At 45.7% G+C, this 26,010-nt stretch overlaps 1 protein-coding gene across 5 annotated transcripts in view; it reads right to left on the bottom strand.

Moving 5' to 3' along the window:
* The window catches only part of cfap20dc (CFAP20 domain containing), a 635,198-nt gene extending 610,877 nt beyond the window's left edge, over positions 1-24,321 (bottom strand). For 4 of the 5 annotated variants that reach the window (XR_011596045.1, XM_070895233.1, XM_070895234.1 and 1 more), the window contains exons 1-2: positions 8,517-8,697; positions 8,040-8,126 (exon numbers count right to left, since the gene is read on the bottom strand). Coding sequence is in view for 3 of the 5 variants with exons in the window: in XM_070895233.1 (XP_070751334.1) it covers positions 8,040-8,126; positions 8,517-8,537 (108 nt within the window). In the remaining 2 variants the exon portion in view is untranslated. Of the gene's footprint in view, positions 1-8,039; positions 8,127-8,516; positions 8,698-23,769 lie in introns of those variants that run through there. The other variant, XM_070895235.1, reaches the window with a different exon arrangement.
* Between the last annotated feature and the right edge of the window lie 1,689 nt (positions 24,322-26,010).

Below are 26,010 nucleotides of genomic sequence, written 5' to 3'. Positions count from 1 at the left end.
TCTCTATCATGTAAGGCACCGCTCCCGCCTTGTGATGGATGGGTTGCGCCCCCGGAATCAAATGGATCTGCTCTTTTGCTCCTTGGAACTTCCCAATGCCTGGTTCGAACAGCGAGGGGAACTTGCTTAGGACCTGGGCACGAGGTGTCAACAACGGACGAAAGCGCTCGGACGTCGTCCCAGTTCCAGCGTATCTTTCCCAGCCAGCTCCTGCCAAACAGCGTGGGGCCATCACCTGGTACCACCAGAGTGGTAAATTGTGCCCCGCTCCATCGTAGGAGACATTTACGGTAGCACTGCTAATTACGGGAATCAGTTCCTTTGTGTACTTTCTCAGTTTGGTACGAATGGGAGTCAGGACTGGCCTTGAAGCCTTGTTGCACCACAACTTATCGAAAGTCTTTTTACTCATTATAGACTGACTTGCGCCCGTATCCAGCTCCATATAATTCAACCTTCAGCATTATCGGGGGACACTTTGTGGTAAATGTGTGCACACCACATACCTCTGCTCCTCGGTCTGAGGCTCTGGTTCATCATGATCCACCGTGGATCTGTCCTCCTCTGCAACATGGTAGTTTGCATGATTAGCAGGGTTTGGAGCTCGCCTACACATACGATGGAGGTGTTTCATTGTTCCACAGCCCTTGCAAACATATCCTTTGAAGCGGCATGAATGGAATCGATGATTACCCCCGCAGCGCCAACAAGGTGTTAATTGCCTTGTATTCACCACCCTTGATGGCGGACTCAGTCATCTGCGGACGTGCAGCTACAGGCGTGCAAGTCCTGCCATGTACATTTCGATTCGAAAACAACGTTACTTTGTTCACAGTACTTGCAGCAGCACTAGTGTGCTGGGAAATTTGTTTGGTATCGTCACTGGCGGAGATCAATGCCTGGGCTATCGCTATGGCTTTACTCAAGGTTGGGGTCTCTACATTCAAAAGTTTGCGAAGTATTATGTCATGGCCAATGCCAAGTACAAAGAAGTCCCTGATCAAATGCTCCAAGTGTCCTTCAAATTCGCAATGTCCTTCAAGGCGCCTTAGCTCGCCACTTCCATGTCTTCAGACCTCTTGTACGTGTAGAACTGATACCTCGCCATCAGAACGCTTTCCTTCGGGTTTAGATGCTCCCGGACAAGTGTGCACAACTCATCGTACGACTTGTCTGTGGGTTTTGCTGGAGCGAGTAGGTTTTTCATGAGGCCATACGTTGGTGTCCCGCAAACGGTGAGGAAGATCGCCCTTTGTTTGGCAGCGTTCCCTTCTCCTTCCAGCGCGTTGGCCACAAAGTATTGGTCAAGTCGCTCCACGAAGCTTTCCCAATCATCGCCCTCCGAAAATTTCTCCAGGATGCCCAGTTCTCTGCATTGTTGCATTGGGGTTCGTCACCCCTCAGCCTTTTTTCGGGAGGAAGGAGACCCACAGCCTGTTTGTCCTTTCCTGATGTATATACCCTCGCATTTCTGGTATCATCCTTGTAGATCCTCTCTGCAACTTCAGCAGTGCCTCTATATCCTTTTTATAATATAGCGACCAGGACTGTGCGCAGTGCTCCAAGTGTGGTCTAGCCAAGGTTCGATACAGATATTGGTCCAAAAATCCCAGTTTCTTCTTCCCGCAGGCGTTCGACTGGATTCTAGAAAAAAGATGCACACCTACCTGAAGCTGCTGCACCCACGCAAGATCCCGGTCCTGAGGCCTCTCCTGACTGCGTGCACAGGCCTAGAGCTGAAGTCACATGGCTCTGGGCAGCCAATCAGGTATAGTATATTCTCATTCATAATAATGGGAACTCTTAAGTTGGCGTTATGAATGAGAAACAACCCCCAAAACACACATAACCAATAATAAAAGATAGAAAAAATGTACAACATATTTTTATTAATTTAAATTTGTTATTTATGTATTTAAAAATATATATATTTCTCAGATTTAAAAAAAAAAGGTTTTTTAATTATGGTTTAAAATTAACTTACTGTAGTGGGGAGGGTTTTTAAGCAATAAAATGTTTTTAAATTTTATTTTACAATGTTTGTGTGTTTTAAAACACTTACACCTGTAAAAGTCAGCTATGCGCCTGTTTTTATCAGGCGCAAGAGTTTTTGAGGACATTTGCTGGGCAAGATATGGGTAAATTACCGCAATCTTGCCCTTGCAAATGTCTTCGCTCCGGAGATATGGAAGATCTGTCAAGCTCCGGGTCCGGGACTTGGGGAGGCCGAAATTTCAGGGCCCATATATACTAGATATAGCGACCCTGGAATTCCAGGGTCTCTGCTGCAACAGGGGCTGCCAACTCGGCAGTGCGTTGGCCCCTCCCATACAGAGTTACTTAAATAGTCCTGGGTGGTGCAGGGGTGGGATGGGGTCACGGGCAAGCATCCCGTGCCCATAGCTTGCCTACCGGATGAAGTCCTGGAAAACTATGATTACGGGAGCTCAATGGAAAGATAAAGTGCGCAGAAACAATTTATTCCCAGCAGGGGTACGGCGGTGTCCACTATCTCCCCCTCCCCCAGGATCAATTGCCATTCCTCCTGCCAAGATTTTGAAGCCCAGTATTTGAAACATTATTTGTAGTGTCAGCCATGGCTCAGTTGGTAGGACTCCAGTGCAGTGCTGAGGGAGTGCTGCACTGTCGGAGGTGCCATCTTTCAGATGAGACGTTAATCAGAGGTCCCGTCTGCCCTCTCATGCAGTGTAAAACATGCATGGCACTATTTCGAAGAGGGGCAGGGGAGTTATCCCCGGTGTCCTGGCCAATATTTATCCCTCAGTCAGTATCACTAAAACAGATTATCTGGTCATTATCACATTGCTGTTTGTGGGAGCTTGCTGAGCGCAGATTGGCTGCCGTGTTCCCTGCATTATAAAGATCATAGATGAAGATTATCCACTTTGGTGGCAAAAACAGGAAGGCAGAATATTATCTGAATGGTGACAGATTAGGAAAAGGGGAGGTGCAACGAGACCTGGGTGTCAAGGTACATCAGTCATTGAAAGTTGGCATGCAGGTACAGCAGGCGGTGAAGAAGGCAAATGGCACATTGGCCTTCATAGCGAGAGGATTTGAGTATAGGAGCAGGGAGGTCTTATTGCAGTTGTACAGGGCCTTGGTGAGGCCACACCTTGAATATTGTGTACAGTTATGGTCTCCTAATCTGAGGAAGGACATTCTTGCTATTGAGGGAGTGCAGCAAAGGTTCACCAGACTGATTCCCGGGATGGCAGGACTGACATATGAAGAAAGACTGGATCGACTAGGCTTATATTCACTGGAATTTAGAAGAATGAGAGGGGATCTCATAGAAACCTATAAAATTCTGGCGGGATTGGACAGGTTAGATGCAGGAAGAATGTTCCCGATGTTGGGGAAGTCCAGAACCAGGGATCACAGTCTAAGGGTAAGGGGTAAGCCATTTAGGACCGAGATGAGGAGAAACTTCTTCACTCAGAGAATTGTGAACCTGTGGAATTCTCTACCACAGAAAGTTGTTGAGGCCAGTTCATTAGATATTTTCAAAAGGGAGTTAGATGTGGCCCTTACGGCTAAAGGGATCAAGGGGTATGGAGAGAAAGCAGGAATGCGGTACTAAAGTTGCATGATCAGCCATGATCATATTGAATGGTGGTGCTGGCTCGAAGGGTCGAATGGCATACTCCTGCACCTATTTTCTATGTTTCTATGTCATCTGGATATCGTAGCCAGTTGTTATGTCTTGATTAAGGAGTCAGACTAGATACTGCAAGCTCAAAGTAAGTGTGACCGTAGTCCTTTATTACAGATCTCAGAGTGCCTCTCCAGCCTGTGAGGCCTCCTTATATACAATTGCTCCAAAGGGATTGTGGGATCCTTTGGGACTCCAGGGGATAAGATCTCTGGTGGTTAGACATGGTAATTACAGGTTAACATACATAACAAATACCAACGCCTCTGCCCGCATCCAAAGATGGGCGCTCACGCTGACGGCATACAACTCATACAACTATGTAATCCACCACAGACTGGGCACAGAGAATGCTGCAGATTCTCTCAGTCGGCTGCTATTGCCCACCACCGGGGTGGAAATAGCACAGTCAGTAGACTTGCTCATGGTTATGGATGGAGGCATTTGAGAACGAGAATTCCCCCGTTACGACCTGCCAGATCAGGACCTGGACCAGCGAGGATCTTTTACTGTCCTTGGTAAAAAACTGTGTCCTCCATGGGAGCTGGTCCGGTGTCCCAGCAGAGATGCAGGAGGTGATTAAGCCGTTCCATAGATGCAAAGACGAGTTGTCCCTGCAGCCGGACTGTCTATTGCGAGGCAATTGGGTGGTCTTACGCAAGAAAGGCAGAGATACGTTCATATGTGAACTGCACAGCACTCACCCAGGCATCGTAATGATGAAAGGCATAGCCAGATGCCATGTGTAGTGGCCCAGCATCGACTCAGATTTAGAGTCATGCGTGCGCCAGTGCAACACTTGCTCTCAGCTGAGCAATGCACCCAGAGAGGCACCGCTAAGTTTGTGGTCGTGGACTATGCGGGCCCATTTCTGGCAAAATGTTTTTGGTTGTCGTGGACGCTTACTGAAAATGGATTGAATGTGCAATAATGTCTGCAAGCATATCCACGCCCACTATTGAAAGCCTACGAGCCATGTTTACTACACAAGGCTTGCCTGATGTCCTAGTCAGCGACAATGGGCCGTGCTTCACTAGTGCTGAATTCAAGGTATTCATGACCTGTAATGAGATCAAACACGTCACATCTGCCCCGTTCAAGCCCGCATACAATGACCAGGCAAAACGGGCAGTTCAGACCATTAAGCAAAGCTTGAAACGTGTGTCAGAAGGCTCCCTGCAGACCCGGTTGTCCCAAGTGCTGCTCAGCTACCGCACCAGATCCCACTCACTCACTGGGGTTCCGCCAGCCGAGCTGCTCATGAAAAGGGTGCTTAAAACAAGGCTCTCTTGTCCACCCTTATCTCCGTGATCACGTGGAGGGCAAGCGGCATCAACAAAGTGTGTACCATGACCACTCAAATTTGTCACATGATATTGAGATCAATGATCCTGTGTTTGTGCTCAATTATGGATATGGTCCCAAATGGCTCGCTGGCACGGTCACAGTCAAAGAGTGGAGTAGGGCGTTTCAGGTCAAACTGGACAAATGCACAGAAAACATTTGGACCAAATCAAATTGCAGTTCACCAACAGCTACGAGCAACCCAAAGAAGACACCACCAACTTTGACCCTCCAACACACACACACACACACACACACACACACACGTGGCAACTGACATCACGGTTGACCACGAAGCCGAACATCATCCCCAGCAGCCCGGCTGCCCAACTGACCAACCCACTCACACCCGTATTTGTACCGAGACGATCGACAAGGGAGCATAGAACCCCAAATTGTCTCACCTTGTAAATAAGTGTACTGTTGACTTCATGGGGGAAGTGCTGTTATGTATTTAACCATTTGTAACTTGCATGATACCTGACTACCAGAGGGCCCACCTGTTGGAGTCCCAAGGAATCCCAGCATCCCTTGGGAGCACAGTATATCAGCAGGCCACCCACGAGGTACCTGCACTCTGGAGTCTTATTAAAAGGAGCCAAGGTCACACTTGCTCATTGTACACAGTATTCAGTTTCATCCTTTATTACAGTTTCATCCTTTATTATGAGTGTATTAGTGACCACTTCCAGAAACATGCTCCAGAAACAAAGTTCTCAGCCTCACGGATACAGAGGTTACTCCAACCCCCGCTGAAGCTCCAAAACCCAGAACTCAAACTGCTACAGCTGGCGACCCCTCCTGCAGAGGTGATCGTCCAGGCCACGAGGAGCATCCAGGACTTCCCACATTGCACAGGATGTGCATTCCACAGGACTGAGCTGCCCTGCCATGCCTCTATTTAATAGATTATGAACTGAGCAGAAAAAAAAACCTTAAAAATAAAAAAAGAAACTCACCAATCAGCTCCTTGTGCCGACATCACTTTTCAAAATAAAACTCTGATGTCACTCGTTCAAATTCTGGATCTGTTGAGTCGCTCCCGCTCAGGTCCGCCACTAGTCTCGGGCCTGCACTCGCCACACTCTTTATTTACTCAGCTGTCACTTTGCAACCACGTCTCCATAATGGCTATCAGATCAAACCTATTCATTTCTATCTGTGCTATTAATTCATCTATTTTCTTGAGAATGCTTCGCGGATTCAGATATAACGCCTTTAGCTTTGACTTTTTTCTATTTTTCCCTTATGTCACCTGTCACTGATGCCCCATTACCTTTGTTACTCTCTGTCCTTTCCTGACCAACTGTGACATTTCTCTTACCGCTTTAAATTTATTTTTTCCTGAATCCTCCCAACCCCTTTCATTAGTTTAAAGCCCTGTCTACTGCCCAAGTTATTCGGTTTGCCAGGACATTAGTTCCAGCCCGGTTTAAGAGGAGCCTGTCCCAACAGAACAGCTCCGTCTTTCCCCAGTACTGGTTCCCGTGCCCCGTGAAGCAAAACCCCGTCTCCCACAGCATTCTTTGGGCCCAAATTTCCCCAACCCCTTTTTCCGGTGCATTCGCCCGAAACACGCCGACTTTGTGCGCTCAAAACAGCGCCAAAAAACTTACTAACGATTCCGGCCGCTCTGCTGTGTGTCCCAGGTCCTGGCGCGACGCTTCTCGTGGAGTGGGGGGGGCGGAGCTACAGCCCTGTGCCAAAAACAGTGCCAGCAGCTGTGCGCATGCGCAATGTAGTCTGCGCGCATGCGCAGTAGCTCCTCGCCCTCCCAGCGCGTCCTGCAGGCTGAGAGACCGACCCGATGCTCGCCGCCCCTATCCCTGGCCGAAGGGATGACTCGATAATCTTCAACAGCAACTCCCGATAAAAAATGGGCCAGTAGGCAACAGTGTGGCAAGAACGTTGCATTTTGTGTGGGTACATGTCAAATCGTTATGACGCAACACTGATTAAGTTTTCTCTGGAGAGAAGTCCAGTCCCTCGAGTTAGGAAGGTAGGACTTAAGTTTTATTTATTATTGATGGCTTTTATACTTCTTTAATGCTGTTGTGAAGGTGTTTAGTGCTTTGCAAAGTCCTCTGTGCTTCCCTTCCACCCCTATCTCTAACTCTCCGCAAGTGTTTTCTGTGCAGCCACAAGAGGCCACATACGCTGGTCTAAGTTAGTTTGGAGCAACTATTTGCTGTCCAAACTGGCTTAAATGGCCAAAACAGGCATAGGTGGCTGGTAACACCCCCTTTTGAAAAAAATAAACTAAACTAAAAAAAAATCCTAAATAACTCACTTACACTGGCGCAAATTAAATGTGCAGAATGGGGATTTTTAAAGATATTCCAGAAAAATCAAGTTGCTCCAAAGAAAAACAGAGCAACTCCTGGCCAAAAATGAGCCACGCATTTAACCCTCTAATCTGTTAATCACTATGCCAACTGGCACGTGGCTCAGGTAACAATCCAGAGATTATTACCTTTGAGGTTCTGCTTTTTAATTTGGATTCCAACTCCTCAAACGCTCAGCAGAACCTTAGTCCTACTTCCACCCATGTTGTTAATTCCTCACATCCCCCCTCCCACCTGAGTGAATGGTGAAAGTGGGAGTGTTGCGGTCAGGTTTTACAATTGTACAACTTTCACTTCCCCACTCCCCCCCCACCCACCCATTCTTACCTCTGAAAATTCTGGCCATCAACTTTGTTTCTCTCTCCACAGATGCTGCATGACCTGCTTAATAGTTCCAGCATTTTCAGTTTTTATTTCATCTGCAGTATTTTTCTTTAGTCCGTTATATTTTGGTTTGTTTTTCACTGTTCAAACCCATACATATCCCTTCTTCCACCTATACTTCTTTTAATGGTGATCACATTACAAAGTTTGCAAGACTTTCATAAATTTAAAAGGCATTAGGGTGGTATTGTAAATCAATGAAGGCTGCACATATATAGTGAATATAACGGGTTTAAAATATATTTTTCAGAAACAAACAATTTTAGCTATATCTATAGCCGGTAACTTACTTTCTGGACTGCAGGACTGCCGTAAAGTTTCCATTTTGCAACTGGATCTTTGCCTTGTGAGCTGAAGATTTCTACAAATGGTCCTCCCTTTATTTAAGGTAAAAAAAAAAGTCGTATGTTTGTTTTCTAATTTGATAAAGCAAACGCTAAATTAAAATAGTTGTTAAGAAGCAAGAGATTACAGGACACAATGAAGGAAATCGACAATGCAGCCAGTGACTATACAGGAATATAGTCAACAATAACTGCAGCATGTGAACATAAACGGTAAAAAAAAGATCTGTTGTATAAATGTTGTATAAAGCATTATACAAAATATAAAAGGTCAAAATCGGTTAGCTATGAAAGACGCTGGTATTGCCCACGAATATACCATTATATGTATATATTATATATGTTGAAAGCTTAATCATGATTAAGGTACGTTTTATTATTTAACATTAATTATTCTCGTACTTCCCAGCAGCGAAACATTACCTGATACTCGTTCTTGAACATATTGCAAGACGGACAGAAAGGTGTATCAGTTTAATTAAGAGATTGCACAGAAACAATCTGCTTTCAGTAGTGACTAGCCTCTTGTTCAGAGGACTCGGGTGAACCTGCCTCCGCCTGGGGAACAACTTGGCGCTTCAGCCACCATTTTGTACCTGTTGCCCATTCGTCCAATCAGAGCGCGGAATAACGCCGGTCACGAGGAATGTTCGAGCAGAACCTCCCCGGTTGTCATGGTGACACGGACGCTGAAGCTCGAACTTTGACGGTTTGTCGGCCATGCGCCTGCGCCCAACTGCTACCCTGAAGCAAATAGGCTCTTTGGCAAGTAGCCTAATTGCCCATTTGCTGCGGTCTCTCTGTTACCGTTCGATGTTGAGCTGTGGACCAATGCATCCAGCATCTTTATATTTTTTTAAAACGCCATTCTGAAGAATTAATACTTGGTCACTTGGTGGCACAATAAAAACTTTGGTCTGCGAGTCAAAAAGTTGTGCCTTAAAGCTCCACCGCAGGATTTCAGCAGGTCATCAAGAATGACTCTTCAGTGCAATACTGAACTGTCAGAGGGAAGGCTTTCAAATGAGATGTTAGATCTAGACCCCATCTGCCTGTTCAAGTGGATGTAGACGATCCCAGGGTGTTATTTGAAGAGAAAGAGGGAAGGTCTTCCAGTATTCTGGCCTACATTCTTCCTTGAACCAATATCACTAAAATGTAGAATAGCGGATCATTTATCTCATTTTTCCATTAATGGGGCTTTGCTGTAAGTAGGTTTGCTGCATTTGTCTGCATAACAAAAAGTGACTACATTTCAACAATAATTATTTTGCTGTGAAACACTTTGAGATATTCTGAGGGTGTGAAAGGTGCTGTATAGATGCAAATTCTTTCCTTTCTTTCATCACAGCAACCCCTGTGCATAGGAAAATGCAGTTTTACAATTTATAATATACAAGGAGGACTGATGTGGGAGGTTTTGGGGGAGACTGCTGTAACTGTTCTGCAGCTCCTTTGTAAAGCGTCCAAGGACTGTTGAACTAGAGCAGTGGTTTTCTTTATGAAGGACTCTCTCGAAGTACCAACACACATGCTGGGTTCTCCTGTCCTAACGTTTGAAAGGCAATGTCCATTCACCGAAGAAAAATTGTAATAATTGCAGAAAACATTTTTATTAGTGCACCATAGAATGCTACAGCACAGAAGGAGGCCTGTCACTTTGCAAAAGCTGTACAATTAGTCCCACTTCTCTGCTCTTTCCCCATAGCCCTGTAAATCTTTTCCCTTCAAGTATTTATCCAATTCTCTTTTGAATGTTATTATTGAATCTGCTTCCATCATCGTTTCAGGCAGTGGATTTCAGATCACAATAACTCACTGTAAAAAAAAATGATTTCTCATATTGCCTCTGGTTCTTTTGCCAATTACCTTAAATCTGTGTCTGGTTACCGAATCTTCTGTCACTGGAAACAGTTTCTCCTTATTTAACCTCAACACCGATCATGATTTTGAACAACTCTGTCAAATCTCCTCTTAACCTTCTCTGCTCTGAGAAAAACAACCCAGCTTCTCCACATAACTGAAATCCCTCATCCTTGGTCCCATTTCTAGTAAATCTCTTCTGGACCTTATCTAAGGTCTTGACATCCTTCCTAAAGTGTGGTGGCCAGAATTGAACACAATATTCCAGCTGATGCTTAATCAATGTTTTATAAAGTTTAGCATTACTTCCTTGCTTTTTTACTACATTCCTCTAATAATAAAGCCAAGATGTGCTTTTAATAACTTTATCATCTTGTCCTGTTACCTTCAAACATTTGTGTATATACACACCCAGATCTTGGTTCCTGCACCTCCATTAAAATTGTACTATTTAGTTCATATTGCCTCACCTCATAGAAATAACATACCAGTAAGTCAATAATATAGAAACCCATGGAAAGGCAGAGTTTGATGGCTTTATGGACCCTTGGCATGCTTTTATGTACAAGGATCAGTTTGAAAATATGTGCTCTTAGAAACCTGCATTATGCAGAATGCTGTGATGGAAGGAATCATCAATATTGCGTTGAAGTGATACCTACTCACCAATTCAAAGTTTGGGATCTACCAGAACAATTAAATGCCAGACCTCATCACAGCCTTGATCCAGACATGGACCAAAAGCTGAATGCCAGTGGAAAGGTGAGAGTGGCTGCCCTCGATACTTGACCGAGTATGACACCAAAGAACTCTAACACAACCGATATCCATGGGGATCAAAGAGAAAACCCTCCTGCAGTTGGAGTTATATCTGACTCAAAGGAAGACATTTGTGGTTGTAGGAGGCCAGTCGTCACAGGAGTTCCTCAAGGAATCATTCACAGCCCAACCACCTTCAGCTGCCTCAGCAATGACCTTCACTCCATCATAAGGTCAGGGCTAAGGCTATTTGCTAATAGTTGCACAGCATTCAGCTCTATTCACAACATTTTTTTATTCATTCATGGGATGTGGGTGTCATTGGCAAAGCCAGCATTTATTGCCCATCCCTAATTGCCCTTGAGGAGGTGGTGGTGAATTGCCTTCTTGAACCGCTGCAGTCCCTGTGGTGAAAGTACTCCCATCATCATCATCATAGGCAGTCCCTCGGAATCAAGGAAGACTTGCTTCCACTCTTAAAATGAGTTCTTAGGTGGCTGAACAGTCCAATACGAGAGCCACAGACTCTGTCACGGGTGGGACAGATAATCGTTGAGGGAAGGGGTGGGTGGAACAGGTTTGCCGCACGCTCTCCGCTGCCTGCGCTTGATTTCTACACGCTCTCGGCGTCGAGACTCGAGATGTTCAGCACTGTTGTAGGCATTAGGTACCTGCTGAATATATCAAAACACTAGGCATTAGGCACCTGCTGAATATATCAAAACACTAGGCATTAGGCACCTGCTGAATATATCAAAACACTAGGCATTAGGCACCTGCTGAATATATCTAAACTCATATAAGTTTAAAGTGGCCACACATAAAATGGCTGCTCAAGCATGATGGGTACTCAGTTAGTCAAGTAATGAACTGGGGCTGACCGAGCAATGACCTAGTGAGGCCCACTACCAAGAATGCCTTGGATACAAAATAATTATAACAAACCATTATAGTACACTGGTATAATCAGTGACTTCACACAGCCGAGCCCCGAGGAACAGAGATAAGGGGAGAACCTGCCTCACATAACGAGGTCATTAATCAGCTCGAGCTGACAAAAACCGAACATACAGCCTCTGAGGTATCAGGGGAATTCTATTGGGTTAAAGAAACCTATATGTAATCTATAATCGTTATGATTGGATTGTGTCCAGCTGAAGTGGGCTGAGTAACTGTAAAGAACTATTGTAAAACATATAAATATCGATGAGTTTCTTTGTTCGTCGGAGAGAAGTGCCTGGATCCAGTCCTGAGGCTTCCTCCCCGCTAACGAAAATAAAGGCCGCGTTGGCATTGGAACTGACTCTGAGTGTTGAGTGATTCTTCTGAGAAAACATTCACGCTAACAGTGGCGTCACGAACAGGATTTCGGGGTCGCTGATGCTCTTGGAGAAACCGGGTGAGTATACCTTAAACAAAATGTTATAATGGGTGCGGAAGGTGGATGCTGGTTGATCGACACGAGGAGACGGTCCAATATCTCAAACACCTAGTCTGAGCCTGAATTAAGAGGACTTTAGTCCCACGTGACGGCCAGGAACTAAGTAGGTGCCGGGAACGCACTTGGACCGTGGGATCGTGATACCGAAAGCCATCTTCCGGACCCAGTAGTATGATTTGAAATATACCCCAGGGTAGAACCAAGCGGTGTACAGTGGCTAACCTGTGAACAGGGTCGGACCAACGGGCAGAGCGGTGGTAGGTAGTCGTTAAGGATATGTAGAGCACTGCAGGAATTGCTTAAACGCGTTTTAAGGATTGTATAAGTTTGTGTAACAGCAGAACTTGTGACCTGACAGTAGCCAGGAGACGGTCTACTACAAGTTACGCTAGGTAGAAAGTGGACCTCTGAGAGTAGATTCCTAACGGTTCTAGTCCTACCCAGGAATGGCCACGAAAGAAAGTAACCTCAAGTGGGGACCAGAAAGATCCCTTACCCGCCACCTGGCGGAAAAACAAAAGAAACTAATCGAGAAAATGATTAGAGCAGGGTGGGATCCTCAGGACCTGCCAGCAAATCAAAGGGAATGGTGGGAGAAGGAAAAGAAAGACAAAAAGGAAAAGGCAGTAGTTTTGATACTGCGAGCCCACGTAAAACTAACAGAGGAAGTAAATCAATATGTAAGAAATTAAAAAAAACCTGAAAGTGATTATCTTAAGTGAAGTATGGATCCAAGAATAGTGCCGGCCAAAAAAAAATTAATAAGCTTTGTTGAATGAAGAGAGACTTTTGTGAATGTCTGTCGTTAAGAGTCCTTGTGTGATTTTTTTGACTGCGGAATTAATTTTTTAATGTTTTCATGTTTCCGAAAGCCTGGTTGGAAGAGGAATGCAACTGTCTGTTTATTTTAGCTCCACCCACTTTTCTAAACAGAGTGAAAGTTTTTTTAACCCTTTGTAGTGTTGTCCTGTATGTGGGAAGTTTTAAGACATTTTAAGTTAGAAACGCAGGTGTGGATTTATTCGGATGATAAGTTACGGAGCTAGGAAATGTACAAAGGATAGGTTTGTTGAGCAAAAGATAAAAAATACATGGTCCCGGTGGTTAAAAAAAAAAGAATTTATTTGACACGCTCACTTACTTGTCGAAAGAAAACATGCAATGATTGATTACATTGAGTTGAAAAACATAAATTTAGTCTTGAAATGAGATAAGGAATGCCTTTTAAAAAAAGCTTCTAGCTCAAAAAAAAAGTTTTAAATAAAGATTGAAATTACAAAGTTTGAATTGGGATTTTGAGATATTCAGAGAAGGCACAGCAAAATACTGAGGTGGATTCAAAAAAAATTATTAAATTAAATCTGATCTCTTAAAGAAAAAAGGAGATATAAAACTAAAAGGTTTGGAAACAATCTAGAAATACCTTCAGGGATCAGGTCAAACTCCTGGGCGAGTGGCGAGCTATCTGCGAAGGTGTAAAAGGGACTTTTGAAAAATGTTAAAAACAGCAAGCTTTAGCAGTTTAGAAGAGACATTTTAACGACTTTGAAACTGGAGCATTTTGAGATAACGAAAAGCAGCCCTCAAAGCCTAATTGCTGGACTCCATTCTAGTTATGGAGAAAAGAAAAAGATAAAGACGCCACTTTGAAAGTAAACAAATGATTTTAAATTAATGGAGTCACGAGCCCTCCGTGTAAAATACAAAACCTAATTTGAAGAAAGGAGATCTGAAAAAAAAAGATGTAACGTACTAAATAAGTGCTGAAAAAAAATGTGTTTGTGATGGAAACAGACATAACTTACTAAATACTAGTTGATGTTTGCTGTGAAAAAGATATTGGTTTAATTAGGAAAAGGAAAAAAAAATTGGAAGAGGTAAAAGACACTCTACATTGATAATGATTTTAAATTATGAGAAAGTTTCAATGCAGTTTGAAAAGATTTCCAAAATGGACAGTGTTTATCAAGAAAAGTCCCGAACAGTCTAAACAAGCAGGAGGGTTTTGAAGATAATGAGGAGAAAAGATCTAGGCTATGTGAACTCAGCACAGAAAGAAAAAACTGGGAATTAGAGAATCTTACTGAATTTTTAAATTCTTATAGAAAATGGATCTGGCACGGATGTTTAGATTTTGTGCTGAGAGAGAAATAAAACACAAGATTTCCCCAGTGAACGGGACCGTAAAAAAAACCGAAATGTTGGAATGTATGAAAATAACGAGAAGAAAAGATCTAAGCTATGCTAACTCAGCACAGAAAGAAAAATTGGAACTGGCACAGAAGTTTAGATTTTGTGCTGAGAGAGAAATTTAAAAAAAAACAAAATTGAATTTCAGTAAACAAAATAGCTATTAAAAATGTGTGGTCTTGTTTTAAATCAATTAAAAAAAAATTCTTTGGCAAGTACTTGAATTAGAAGTTAAGAAAAAATTGGAGTTTAATCTAAAATGCTGTCTTTCCCGATGAGAAGATTTTTATTATGACGGCTTTACTAATGATTTCTGCTGTTTTAACAGATTCCTAATTTCTAAGCAAGTTTTGAAGGCACAATGACTTGAAAAAAAAAGAATTTTTCGGATGATTACGTGAAGTCACGTAATGACATCAGGCTTTCTTACAAACCTGTAAAGGAGTTAACCCTTTCCATTGACAGTTGTTTTATACTGGACATTATTAATTTGGATTTCTTAATAAAATAAAGAAGACTCACCTGACAGACAGAGGAAATGGTGGAATATTCAGAATAAAAATAAAACGGAACTAGCTGGTCAAGAGTTAAAAGCTAAGATAAACAGGCTGGATAGATGTTTTAAAAAACAGGACTAGACGGATAGTGCAGTGCGCAGCCATAGCACCATCACCTATGGCAATAGAGCCAATGTACCCCACGGTGGGTAGGTGTAGTCCACAAACCCAACCTAACGGTAAAGCAGACAGCGATGTTTGGAGGAATAATGGTGGCATTGGTGTTGATTGGAGTTTGGATAATATTTAGATGGGTCATCGTGCAGGCTCGAGCACAGCAGGTTCAAACGCAAAACCGACGGCAGCCCAGACAGGGACATGAAGTGATAGAGATGGTACGACTATAAAGAATATGGTTAACCTAATCCTTACCTCCGATTCCACAGAGTGACAGCGACACAAGTAGACCAGAACCTAACACCTGGTGATGACCAGGCTATCTGTTTAAAATTTTCAGATAAAACACTCACCAAGATGGGACCGCAGTGGTGACTTCGACTCTGGGGACTCATGATACTGGGAACCTCAAGACCCACGCAAACACTGGATGATACCAACGGATTGCAGCGCACTCAGGAAATAAACAACTACATGAACTATGGAGTCTTGTTTAATTTAACGGATGGAATGTGCATCCCAGCAGCCAAGGATTGGAGCAAGGACAGGACTTATTTTAATGCATGGTAACAAGTGAATCCTAATAAAAGCCCGGTATGTGTACAGTGCTCCACGGGTATAAGGAGCAGCTGCATTAAATGGAGGGATGTCAAAGGGCCCGATGAATGTACTTTCGGCATAATATGCGCGCCTCCGGGACAGTCCCAGCAATCAGTCATCCGCAAAAAGGGAGTGGGGCTGTGTGGGTACTACGAGGAGGTGGGGGCGGCTGCAATATCATTGTATGTGTGCTTCTCACCCCCTCCGACACCGCGCCCCATAAGAACCACTACATTGCCCGAGGAACTGCCTTGTCCCATAACTACTAAGGGACCAGAAAATGGGATTGTAATGTACAACGAAGGGGAATTATTGTATGATAATGTTAAACATGAAATTGTGCCTGTCCTGATCAATATTTCAGGCATCCAGATGCCGGAATACTGTACAGAACAGTCAAGGAAAATGTACAATGTATTAAGTAAAGTTGTAATGCAGCAGGCTGCCGATGCAATGGGTGCCAGTGGATTCCGAGGACAGGGGTCAGCCCCAGGATAAAGAGGGGAATAGTTAATGATGTTGCTACCGGCTTCAATACAGGGACCTCCGTAGTAAACTCGATAGATTATACAAGGGTTAAATGAGAGGGTTGGACAGCTTAGAGGGGTGATGAAGGGGTTATTAGAAAGGGTGGAACAAAACCAGGAAGACCAAGCCAACCTAGGAAAGGAGGGTGCCGAATTCCAGTTGGATGGCATCTCAGTCCTGGAAGCTCACGCAAAAACCATCAATCACCTCATTGATAGAGAAAAAGAAGATACAGGAAAGCAAAGACAGGGGCAACTCTGTCACGCTTATGGTCTGTGGATGGTGGGACTGATCCGCCACAATCTCGACCAGATCCAACGCGGGGAAGTACCCGATTGGATAGACAGTTCACATTTGGCTCAGTTGGCTAACCAGAGAGGGACACTGGATAATTGTACTCTGAAGGGACTGACCCGAGTATACCCAGCAATTCCAGATTGCCAGATGGGTAGGAATACTGGGATAGGGATAGTCCTGATGATCCCTATAGCCACGCCGGACTCAGGGCCGTTCCCCCTGTACCAACTAGAGAATATCGGAGTAATACGGGAAAATGTCTCCATACGTTACTATCTGACCACCACCTCTGCCGTTCGTCGAAACAACATACTTATCGGAATTTCCCCAACAGAATGCAAGCAAAGGGGGGAGATCACAATATGCCCTCACCCGGTAGGCCGAGGTGAGCTAGACGAGTGCGGGTTTAACCGAACCGACGGGTGTGTACTAGAAATAGTGCCTGCACACAGGCACTTCGCGAGGGCAGGCTACGGAGGGAAGGGAAGATACTGCGTCTCTACCACAGAGCGTTCATACTGGTATAATGACCTGCAGTGCCCGATACCACAGCCGAACATTTGCTTTGCGCCGCTACGACCTGTCACAATCGGGCAAGCGCATATCACCCAGGTTAGGCGCCGGAAGCCCAAAGTTATTGATGTAACCAATCAGCTCCACGATCATTTGCAGGATTATGACGAGCCAGAGCAGGTCCCTATCCCACATCTAACCGAAGTATTACGAGAATTGAAGCTCAGGGTGGGTCAATCCGTAAAGCTCTACCACCAACTGCAAACTAAAATCAAAGTACTGGAAGAAGATATCGATGTAGACTTACAAAGTCAGAGTTGGTGGAGAAAGGTCTGGGACTGGGAAATAAATGTGAACATCCATCCTTGGATTCGAATAATTTCACACATACTGGTCGGGATCCAATTGATCATAATGGCATAATGGGGCATAATGGCCTGCCAGGCATGCAGGCACCAAGCACGACGAAGAGGGACCCATGACCAGTCCCCAAATACTAAACAAGCCTGTCTAATAAAGGGGCAGGAGGATTTGGCCTTTGTCAATTTGATTTAAGTAACCGGGACTCCTGAAACCGCGTGACTGGCCAGCACGTTGAGGCAGGGAGTACCGGGCCGTGCACAAAATCTAATAAAAGTAGGGCGGTCGGTTAAAGGGAGACTAGGACTAGTCCCTTTACCGAAAGGAGGGAATTGTTATCGGCATTAGGCACCTGCTGAATATATCAAAACACTAGGCATTAGGCACCTGCTGAATATATCTAAACTCATATAAGTTTAAAGTGGCCACACATAAAATGGCTGCCCAAGCATGATGGGTACTCAGTTAGTCAAGTAATGAACTGGGGCTGACCGAGCAATGACCTAGTGAGGCCCACTACCAGGAATGCCTTGGATACTAGATAAGTATAACGAACCATTATAGTACACTGGTATAATCAGTGACTTCACACAGCCGAGCCCCGAGGAACAGAGATAAGGGGAGAACCTGCCTCACATAACGAGGTCATTAATCAGCCTGAGCTGACAAAAACCAAACATACAGCCTCTGAGGTATCAGGGGAATTCTATTGGGTTAAAGAAACCTATATGTAATCTATAATCGTTATGATTGGATTGTGTCCAGCCGAAGTGGGCTGAGTAACTGTAAAGAACTATTGTAAAACATATAAATATCGATGAGTTTCTTTGTTTGTCGGAGAGAAGTGCCTGGATCCAGTCCTGAGGCTTCCTCCCCGCTAGCGAAAATAAAGGCCGCGTTGGCGTTGGAACCGACTCTGAGTGTTGAGTGATTCTTCTGAGAAAACATTCACGCTAACAAACACCCTCCTGGATGCACTTTCTCCACTTAGGGCGGTCTTTGGCCAGGGACTCCGGAATCAGTGGGGATGTCGCACTTTATCAGTGAGGCTTTGAGGTGTACTTGTAACGCTTCCGCTGTCCCCCCTTTGGCTCATTTGCCATGAAGGAGTTCAGAGTAGAGCACTTGCTTTGGGAGTCTCGTGTCTGGCATGTGAACTATGTGGCCTGCCCTGTGGAGCTGATCAAGTGTGATCAGTGCTTCAATGCTGGGAATGTTGGCCTGGTCGAGGATGCTAATATTGGTGTGTCTGTCCTCCCAGGGGATTTGTAGGATCTTGCGGAGACATCGTTGGTGGTATTTTTCCAGCGACTTGAGGTGTCTATTGTACATGGTCCATGGGAAAGTCATCGCTAGAGTCCTCCTCAACCGTCTTCTTCCTGTGGCCGAGGAGCTCCTCCCGGAGTCACAGTGCAGATTTCGACCCCTACGGGACACAACGAACATGATTTTTACAGCGTGACAGCTACAGGAAAAATGCAGGGAACAGCGCCAGCCCTGATACATGGCCTTCTTCGACCTTATAAAGGCCTTTGACACTCTCAACCGCGAGGGTCTATGGAGCATCCTCCTCCGTTTCGGATGCCCCCAAAAGTTCGTCACCATCCTCCACCTGCTCCACGACGACATGCAGGTCGTGATCCTTACTAACGGATCTATCACAGACCCAATTCACGTCCGGACCAGAGTCAAATATGGCTGCATCATCGCCCCAGTTCTCTTCTCAATCTTCCTCACTGCCAAGTACTCCCATAGTGCTGTTAGGGAGGGAGTTCCAGGATTTTGACCCAGTGACAATGAAGGAACGGCGATGTATTTCCAAATCAGGATGGTGTGGGACTTGGAGGAGAACTTGGAGATGATGATGTTCCTATGCACCTGCTGTCCTTGTCCTTGTAGGTTTTGGGAGGTGCTGTTGAAGAACGTTTGGCGAATTGCTGCATTGCTTCTTGTAGATGGTACACACTGCAGCCACGGTGCACTGGTGGTGAAGGGAGTAAATGTTTAAGGTGGTGGATGGGGTGCCAATCAAGTGGCATGTTTTGTCCTGGATTGTGTTGAGATTCTTGAGTATTGTGGAGCTGCCTGTCAAGTGGAGAGTATTCCATCACACTCTTGACTTGTGCCTTGTAGATGGTGGAAAGGCTTTGGGGAGTCAGGAGATGAGACACTCACCACAGAATGCCCAGATTCTGACCTGCTCTTGAAGCCACAGTATTTATGTGGCTGGTCCAGTTAAGTTTCTGGTCAATTGTGACCCCCAAGATGTTAATGGTGTAAGTGGTTCTCGGGGAGTGTTGTTGTGCCTTGGGTGTCTCTCTCTGGGCTTCTGCCCTCACAGCTTATGCCTGGCCTGTGAGGTACCCTGAGTGCTGCAAGAGCACCCCTGGAGAGACTGTGTCCACAGCTTATGAAGGGGGTTTTGAGATTCGTGCGTCCCCACAGCTTATGCCTAGCCTGTGAGGCAGCTGTGAGTGTCAAACACTCCTAACCCCTTCTTCCCTAGCCTGTGACACACAGTTGAGCATTTTCGAGGCGCTCCTAGCTTACCTTACACTGTTCTGACATAAGACTCACAATCAGGAGATGTAAAACAATAGAACTGAGACAAGGTGATTCCAAGAGGAACTTAGGCTTCCAAATTATTTGACAAGCTGTATCTCAACAAACAGCAATACACCAACAAAACAATCCCCCTAAATCCCACTAAATGGACACAACGGAAATCTTTACATAAGTTTAGCAGTACAATGTCCAACCTCCCACCTTTCCTGGCCTAAATGAGTTGGGAGTTCTGGGGATCAGAGGTTATACTCACTACTGTGCCTTCTGCAGTCTAGTGGTTTGTTTCTTCTATCTTCGGTGTCTTCGGACACTGGTTTTCCTTCAGTGTCGAGAGGCTTGCTGGTTGTTGGATCACAAGAGCACAGCAGCACACACACTGGGTCAGAAAACCCTTTTTATAGCCAGATTATCCAGTCCGCCTCTCGTGCTGAAATCGATCCTTCCCATTGGTGGGCTTTGTGATTTTGAAAAATGCAGGAGTTTTAGATTATTGCGGGTTTTTTCCACTGATGTTAACCTACTCAAGATTTGAGTAGGTGTTGATTGGGTTGGCCTCCTGTAGCCATTGTGTAGGCCCTTGGTTTGTTTTGGGTTCCCTAGTTTTCTGAAGGTCTGCATAATTTCCCTCCATAGTGTAAACATGGGGAAGACAATAGCCCAATAATGGCAATGGGTCAGTCCCACAGTTTTCGAGCAAGTGCTCTCCCATTGGCTTGAAAGCCCCATGCTTCAGGCTGACTCTGTCCCACCATTGGCACTCAGGTGTCCTCCCCCGTCCAATCACTGCTCTGCCAAGGTCAAACCGTCTCGGTTTCAATTCACATTGCAGCACAGACAGATCCCACAGCCCTTTTCCTTCTGGGTAAAATGAGGGGGTTTTTGTCCTCCCCTACAATGGTGGGGGATTCGACGATGGTAATGCCGTTGAATGTAAAGGTGGAGTGGTTAGACTCTTGCTTGATGGAGATAGTCATTGCCTGGCACTTGTGGTGTGAATGTTACTTGCCACTTTTCAGCCCAAGCCTGAATGTTGTCTTGCTGCATGCGGGCATGGGCTGCTTCATTATCTGAGGAGTTGCGAATGGAACTCAGCACTGTGTAATCATCAGCGAACATCACCACTTCTGACCTTATGATGGTGGGAAGGTGAAGCAGTTGATGTGGTTGGGCCTAGGACACTACCCTGAGGAACTCCTACAGCGATGTCCTGGGACTGTGATGATTGGCCTTCAACAACCACAACCATCTTGCTTTTCGCTAGGTATGACTCCAGCCAGTGGAGAATTCTCCCCCGATTCCCAGTGACTTCAATTTTACTAGGGCTCCTTGATGCCACACTCAGTCAAATGCTGCCTTGATGTCATGAGCAGTCACTCTCACCTCATCTTTAGAATTCAGCTCTCTCATCCATATTTGGACCAAGGCTGTAATGAAATCCTGAGCCATGTGATCCTGGCGGAACCCAAACTGAGCATCGGTGAGCAGGTTATTGATGAGTAAGTGATGCTTGAAAGCAATGTCGATGACACCTTTCATCACTTTGCTGATAATTGCGAGTAGACTGATGGGACGGTAATTGGCCAGATTGAATTTATCCTGCTTTTTGTGGACAGGACATACCTGGGCAGTTTTCCACATTGTCGGTACATGCCAGTGTTGTAGCTGTACTGGAACAGCTTGGCTAGAGGCGCGGCTAGTTCTGGAGCACAAGTTTTCAGCACGACAGCCGGAATGTTGTCAGGGCCCATAGCCTTTGCTGCATCCAGTGCGCTCAGCGTTTCTTGATATCACATGGAGTGAATCAAATTGGCTGAAGACTGGCTTCTGTAATGGTGGTGAGCTCAAGAGGAGGCCGATATGGATCATCCACTCGGCACTTCTGGCTGAAGATGATTGCAAACACTTGAGCCTTTTCTTTTGCACTCGCGTGCTGGGCTCCGCTATCATTGAAGATGAGAATGTTCATGGAACCACCTCCACCTGTTAATTGTTTAATTGTCCACCACCATTCACTCCCATAATGAAGCAGCTCATGTCAGCCTACAGCAGGACCTCAGTAACATTTGTGCCACATAGTGACATGTAATGACCATCTCCAACAAAAGAAAGTCCAGTTATCTCCCCTTGACCTTCAACGGTACCACCAATTAACATCTTGGGAGGTTACCATTGACCAAAAGGTATGCTCGACCAGACACATCAACATCGTGGGTACAAGAGCAAGGTACTCTATGCTGCATGGCTCACCTCTGACCCCCACAAAGACTCTTCACCATCTACATTTCTCAAGTCAGGAGTGTGACTGAATAAACACCACTTGCCTGGATGTGTGCAGGTGCAATGACACTAGAAGCTTAACACTATTCAGGACAGAGCAATTGCTTGATTGGTAGCCTTGCCACTGGACTCAATATTCACCTCCTCCATCACTGGCAGAGTGAGGCTGTAGTATTTATGTTCTATAGGATACAGTGTAGCAACTCACCAAAGTTATTTAGAAGCACTTACCTCCCTGCACCAAGAAGGACAAGAGTAGCAATGTTATGGGAACGTCATCACCTCCAAGTTCCCCGACAAGTTACACACCGTCCTGACTTGGACATTCTTGCATCATCGGTGGGTCAAGATCCAAGAATTCTCTACCCAACATCATTGTGGGAACACCATCACCACCAGGACACCAGCAGTTCAAGGACAACTAAGGATGTGGGGCAATTAATGCAGCTCTGTCATCATCAACCACATCCCAAGAACAAATAAAATAAACCGAACAAGGTAAAATTACCAGTCACTTTCACAATCAACACTGAGGGCCCCTTACAACCATAGTACTACAAATATACCTGTGAAAGCCTGTTTCTTCCTGTTGTGTATGCATGCCTGTGATGTCTGTAACACTGAATACAACATTGAATGTACCCTTGTATTGTACACACTTTACTGGTACACTAGAGGGTGCTGTTGCTGGAGACCCAGGAGTTGCCTGCACACGGCAGGTAACCCAGTATAAAAAGGAACACACTGCGTGTTGTTGGCACTCAGGAGCTGCTAATAAAAGACTGCAGGTCTGCAGAGTTTAAGCACCATACCCTGCCTCGTGGAGTAATTATTAAAGGTGCCTACATACACTACAACTGGCGACGGGAATACGGGTTCACGAACTACACGCTCAACATATCTAACCTCAGCAACTTTCAGCATTTTACAGAGGGGGAAGATTGGGATGCTTTTGTGAAAAGATTGGAACACTTCTTTATAGCCAATGACCTGGACAGGGACACACCGGCTACAATACCGAACAAATGCAGGGCCATCCTGCTTAGCAGTTGTGGGCCCACCATCTACAGTCTCGTCAGGGACTTACTAGCCCTGGAGAAGACAACCAGCAAGAACTATGAGGAACTTATAACAAACTTATAACAAGCATCCTCACAGCCAGGCACCGGTTCTACACTTACTGATGACCTGAGGGCCAAGAAATTGCCAAGTATGCTGCACACTTAAGAAGACTAGCTGCACCGTTTGAGTTTGGCGACCACCTTAATGAAGCACTAAGGGACATATTTGTCATCGGAATCGGCCACGAAGGCCTCCTACACAAATTGCTCTCGGCTGACATTATGGTCACCCTGCAGAAAGCAATTCAAGTGAGCTAGGCCTACATGGTTTCGGCCAGCGACTTCAGGTGAATACTGATCCAGGACTCTAAACCGGCGAGCGCAGTGCACCGCATGGACACTTCTAAAGGCAGAAATGCTGCCCCGAGTCCCGCAACCCTGAGTCTGCCACATGGGGCAAACCGGATGGCCCCCTGCTAGCGCTGTGGAGGAAAGGCTGCAAAGAAAAAGGGCACCTTCAGAGAATGTGCAGAAAAGGCTGTACTCACTGTGTCTCTGATGAGTTGGCTAATCACCGGGGCTCCGACACAGATGAAGATGTAGCTGCTCTAACCCTGGGAGAGGAGTATGGAATCTTTACCTGCTCCACCGGAAGTTCTCCGTGGATGATGGAAGTGGACATCAACAGGGTGCCAGTCTCCATGGAGATCGACACAGGGGCGAGCCAGTCTGTGGTGAGCCAAAAGACCTTTGAAAAAATTTGGAGGAATCCTGCCACTCGACCAAAACTGTCTCCTGTCCAGGCAAAGCTGCTCACCTACACCAAAGGTAAAATCCAAATCATTGGCAGTGTAGACGTCCAGGTCTCCCAGAGCAGCGTGTTGCACAAACTCCCCCTGTGGATTGTAGCCGGCGATGGTCCCACGCTGCAGGGCATAAATTGGATGAACAGGGTCCACATCAGGCGAAGTGGTGGTGTGGAAGAAAAGACCACTACAGCCTGCCTGCAGCAAGACCACAGAATGACTGCAGCACCACAAGCATGTGGAAGACAAGACCACCACAGCCTGCCTGCAAAAGACCACAAAATGGCTGCAGTACCACAAGAACATGGAAGAAAGGAGCATCACAAAATGGCTGCTGCTTGGTGAGCAGCAGACCTACATTCAAAATGCGAGTCAACATGGAGGAGCATCATGTGACATCGAGCGGCCAATCAGATTTGAAAGCTCCCTTAAAGGAGACCGGTAACCAAAAAAAGTTAAAACGGAAGTTCCAACTATTTGAGTACATGGACTTTAAAGCTAAAGATGCAATTAAAGGGTGCAAGTATGAAAATCTATGCAATGTAACCATGAATTGTGATGCTGGTTTAACTAATGTTACTAATGAGATGAATGCAGGTGTCAGTAAGGTTAAGAACAAGCTTATTATGCTTAACAATAATGATAGAGATTGTGAAATGCCTAATGTAACCATGTCTGTTGAAACCAGGACACCCCAAAAGTGATGCAAGTGCGAGAATGTATAATGCAGGCTCGACTATGTGTGATCAGAGCCAAGGTGTCACGTATACCGGTAGGATACTGCCAAAGGACATTGGGTCCTACAGGGACCATGCTAATGCCAATGGAATCCCCCTGTGGGAGACCCCCAGGTCCAGCAGGCTATGTGACCATGTAGCCTGGACCTTTGGAATGAATGTGATGCCCCTTGCAGGACACACACACAGGCAGTGGGAGTAGACCCACAGTGACGGTGGTCAATGGGCAGCCCAGCCACCACCAATGGCAACTGGCACCAGACCAGCCCTACAGCCCCTGGCCACCAGGGCCAACACCAGAAGCATGAGGCCAATACCCTCCAGCTTCCCTGGCAAACCCTGGGATGACCTGATCCTCATCCCCATTGGTGGACAAGGAGCCCACCCAGTCTTGTGGCCTTGCCCACCAGCCCACAACTACCCACATCACAGTGTATACACACCACCCACTGCTGCCGTGGCTACCTCCGAGGGATCCCACAACAGTGACACCCACTTGGTTTGTGTGTGAGGGAGGGGAAACGTACGAGGCCAGCCTCAAGCACAGGGGTCACACCTGGCAACCACACAACCCTCACCACAACCTCCCATAGCCCACCACTGATCACCTCCCCTGGTCATGACAACTAGGATATGAAAAATGCTCAGGGGGAAGTATTGTTGTGTAGGCATGCCTATTCACTGTGTGATGTCTGTAACACTGAATGCAACATTGAATGTACCCTTGTACTGTACACACCTTACCGGTACACTAGAGGGTGCTGTTGCTGGAGACCCAGGGGTTGCCTGCACACGGCAGGTAATCCAGTATAAAAAGGAACACACAGCTTGTTGTTGGCACTCAGGAGCTGCTAATAAAAGACTGCAGGTCTGCAGAGTTTAAGCACCATACCCTGCCTCATGGAGTCATTACGAAAGGTGCCTACATACACTACACTTTCATCACGAGTAAGGTCATATTTGTATCTTGTGTCACACATGTGATATACTCCTCAAATACATTTACTATAATCTTGCAGCGCAGGGGTGGACTGGCCATATGGGAAATAAAGAGATTTCCCAAGTACCCCATGAATGGTTCCGTAGCATAATATTATCGGTGCACCCCCTTTTCGGTGAAAATCCCCTGCCCTGTCGGGGAGCCAGGCCGCCCTGTAGCAGTGCATGAACTGTTATTGCAGTTAGACTGCTGGAGGGCCAAGTTAAGCATCAGAAACCACACCGGAGGGCCAAGATTAACTGTGAG

Source organism: Pristiophorus japonicus, chromosome 12 (genome assembly GCF_044704955.1).
Source record: "Pristiophorus japonicus isolate sPriJap1 chromosome 12, sPriJap1.hap1, whole genome shotgun sequence".
Lineage (NCBI taxonomy): Eukaryota > Metazoa > Chordata > Chondrichthyes > Pristiophoridae > Pristiophorus > Pristiophorus japonicus.
The sequence above is the reverse complement of the archived record's forward strand: the minus strand, read 5'-3'. Positions and strand labels throughout refer to the sequence as shown.